The 2500-nt window shown below is 33.9% G+C and overlaps 1 protein-coding gene across 1 annotated transcript in view; it reads right to left on the bottom strand.

Moving 5' to 3' along the window:
* The window catches only part of LOC106884025 (uncharacterized), a 693536-nt gene that overhangs the window by 16012 nt on the left and 675024 nt on the right, over positions 1-2500 (bottom strand). Inside the window, exon 14 of the mRNA XM_052972775.1 lies at positions 2209-2312. Coding sequence (XP_052828735.1) covers positions 2209-2312 — 104 coding nt within the window. The remainder of the gene's footprint in view (positions 1-2208; positions 2313-2500) is intronic.

The raw sequence follows: 2500 nt of genomic DNA on the forward strand, positions 1-2500 counted from the left end.
TATATATATATATGATATTATTTGTATTATTTTTTAATTGAATGCCACGCATCCATTTCGAAGTAAGTTTATGTATATACACACACACAATATTTTGTGTCTATTACCAATGTATACAAGTGAGGCTGTATATTTGGTTCTATTTTGCTCCTTTTCCAAAAGTGCTGTCATGCTTGTATCTATTCTATCACCATGCCTAGCTGGTGTCATTTTGTGGGTGTTGTACATCATACACTGTCAAGGTTTGGACCTAAAACAAGCAGCATATATCTTAACAAATGTAGAACATTTAAGAAGTATGTTATGCTTGTTTCCTGAATTTTGATAATATTTAGTTCCAGGTTAGCCCTCATTGAGCATGTTTGAAATGAGAAGCATTTCAAACATGACCATCTGTCATTTCTTTTTATTTGTTATAGATGTAGTATATCAAAGAATACATTATCCAATGTGTCCTCTGTTCATTATCCTCCTCCTCCTCCCCTGCTACCCATCATCATCGTTGTTATCATTATCATTGTTGTTGCTTTAACATCTATTTTTCCATGCTTGCATGGTTTAGATGAAAATAAGTTGGGGCAGAGCTTTCTATAGCTGGATGCTGTTCCTGATACCATCACTTGCCAGTTTCCCGGTTCAGGTTATAAACTCCCTGTTTATTGAACAACAAACAACCCAGACATGTTTACATGGAGAATTGGAAACAAACAACACTGGTTGAATGTACTTTTTTTGTTTACAAATGTCACACATGACATCTGGGCATCTTTTTTGCAGTGAGACTGCAAGCATACAACATCTTTTGCTTGTGTATCCATTGTTTACAATCAATGAACACAAATGAAGATGAGAAATATGACCTCACTCATGTGTGCACGTGTGCGTTTGCACACACACACACACACATGTATTTATGTACGATGAGCCTGCCAATTCTACTCACAAGGCTTTGGTTGGTCTGGGATTGTAGTAGAAGACACTCAAGATGCAATCCAATGGGACTGAACTCAAAACCACATGGTTGGGAAACAAACTTCTGAACAACACAGCCATATTTGCACTTATATTTATGTACACTAATGACCTCTCATTCCACACCATGCTACACCATTAATATTGATTGACTTATTGCCACTTCTTGTATCAAATTAATGAGAATGATTCAGACAAATGGCTTCTGATGCTGGATTAATGATATTAACTCATTGCTTAGTCTGTATCTCTCTCTTACACACACACACACACACACACACACACACACACATGCACGCACACATATGCACGCACACACATGCACGCACACACATGTGCACACACAAACATAAAACTAAAGAGAAGAAAAGGAAGACACCGATAGAATTCGAGTGAAACCAAACATAATATAAAATGAGTCATTAGACAGCTGATATATGAAAAGAAATTGACAGATGAAAATTTTTGAGGAAAATTGTGATATATATATATATTTGGAAAAAAAGACAAAAAAAAAAAAAAGAGAATCAGTTGATTTTGAGTGGATTATAGGTAAATCTTGGTATATACATATGTATTCTAAAGTGAGGAAGGATACCAGCTGTTGTAGTTCTACTGTTCTTAATAAATGGGATGTAGATTAATGGAATGCTTCAGCAGGATCCTAATTCAAATATTGCAATGGAACAAACTGGTTGTCATTAGATTACCAGATCTGTGCTGATATTCATTAGCAATGGAATTTGTTTTATTAACAGAAGTACTTTTGAAGTGGTACATTTGTTAGGTCAATCAGTTCTATCTTTTGTAACCCATTTCTGACATGTCATAACAGTTTCAAATTTGGGTACAAGGCTAGTAATTTTGGGGGAGTGGGTAAGTCAATTACATCAATCCTAGTGATCAATTGGTACTTATTTTATTGATCCTGAGAGGATGAAAGGCAAAGTTGGCTTTGGCAGAATTTGAACTCAGAACATGAAGATGGATGAAATGCCTCTAAGGATTTTTCCCAGCATGCTAACAATTCTGCTAGCTAACTGCTCTATTTCTGACATATAATATCAATGACCCAAACTCTTATGATTTATAAAGTTCAAGTGTAATGTTTTATTGCTTTCTCACTGTCATAGATTTTAAATTCAAAAGCATAATTACATGTAAATTTTCTTTTAATAAAAGTAAGATAAAAACATTAAAAGTATACTACTCTTCATATAGACAAATTGCACTTACCTCCGTCTGTCAGGTTTTTCTATTAATTGTGCTATCATCTTTTCTAAATCAAATTTTTTCCAGTTTATTAAATTAGTAAACCAACTTGACTCCAAAACATCAAACTAACAAAGATAAAAGAGACATCGTTTCATAAAATCAAAAAAAACAGGTTTAATACAAAGTCTATATATCTTGTACATCATTATATGTGTAAATAATTTTGATTAAGTGTATAGTATCACTTCTAGAACCATTATATGGGCAGGTCACTTGAGTTTGCCACTGGCAACATGTAATCTAGTACAACATA

This window comes from Octopus bimaculoides, chromosome 14 (assembly GCF_001194135.2).
Source record: "Octopus bimaculoides isolate UCB-OBI-ISO-001 chromosome 14, ASM119413v2, whole genome shotgun sequence".
NCBI classification, from domain to species: Eukaryota; Metazoa; Mollusca; class Cephalopoda; order Octopoda; family Octopodidae; genus Octopus; species Octopus bimaculoides.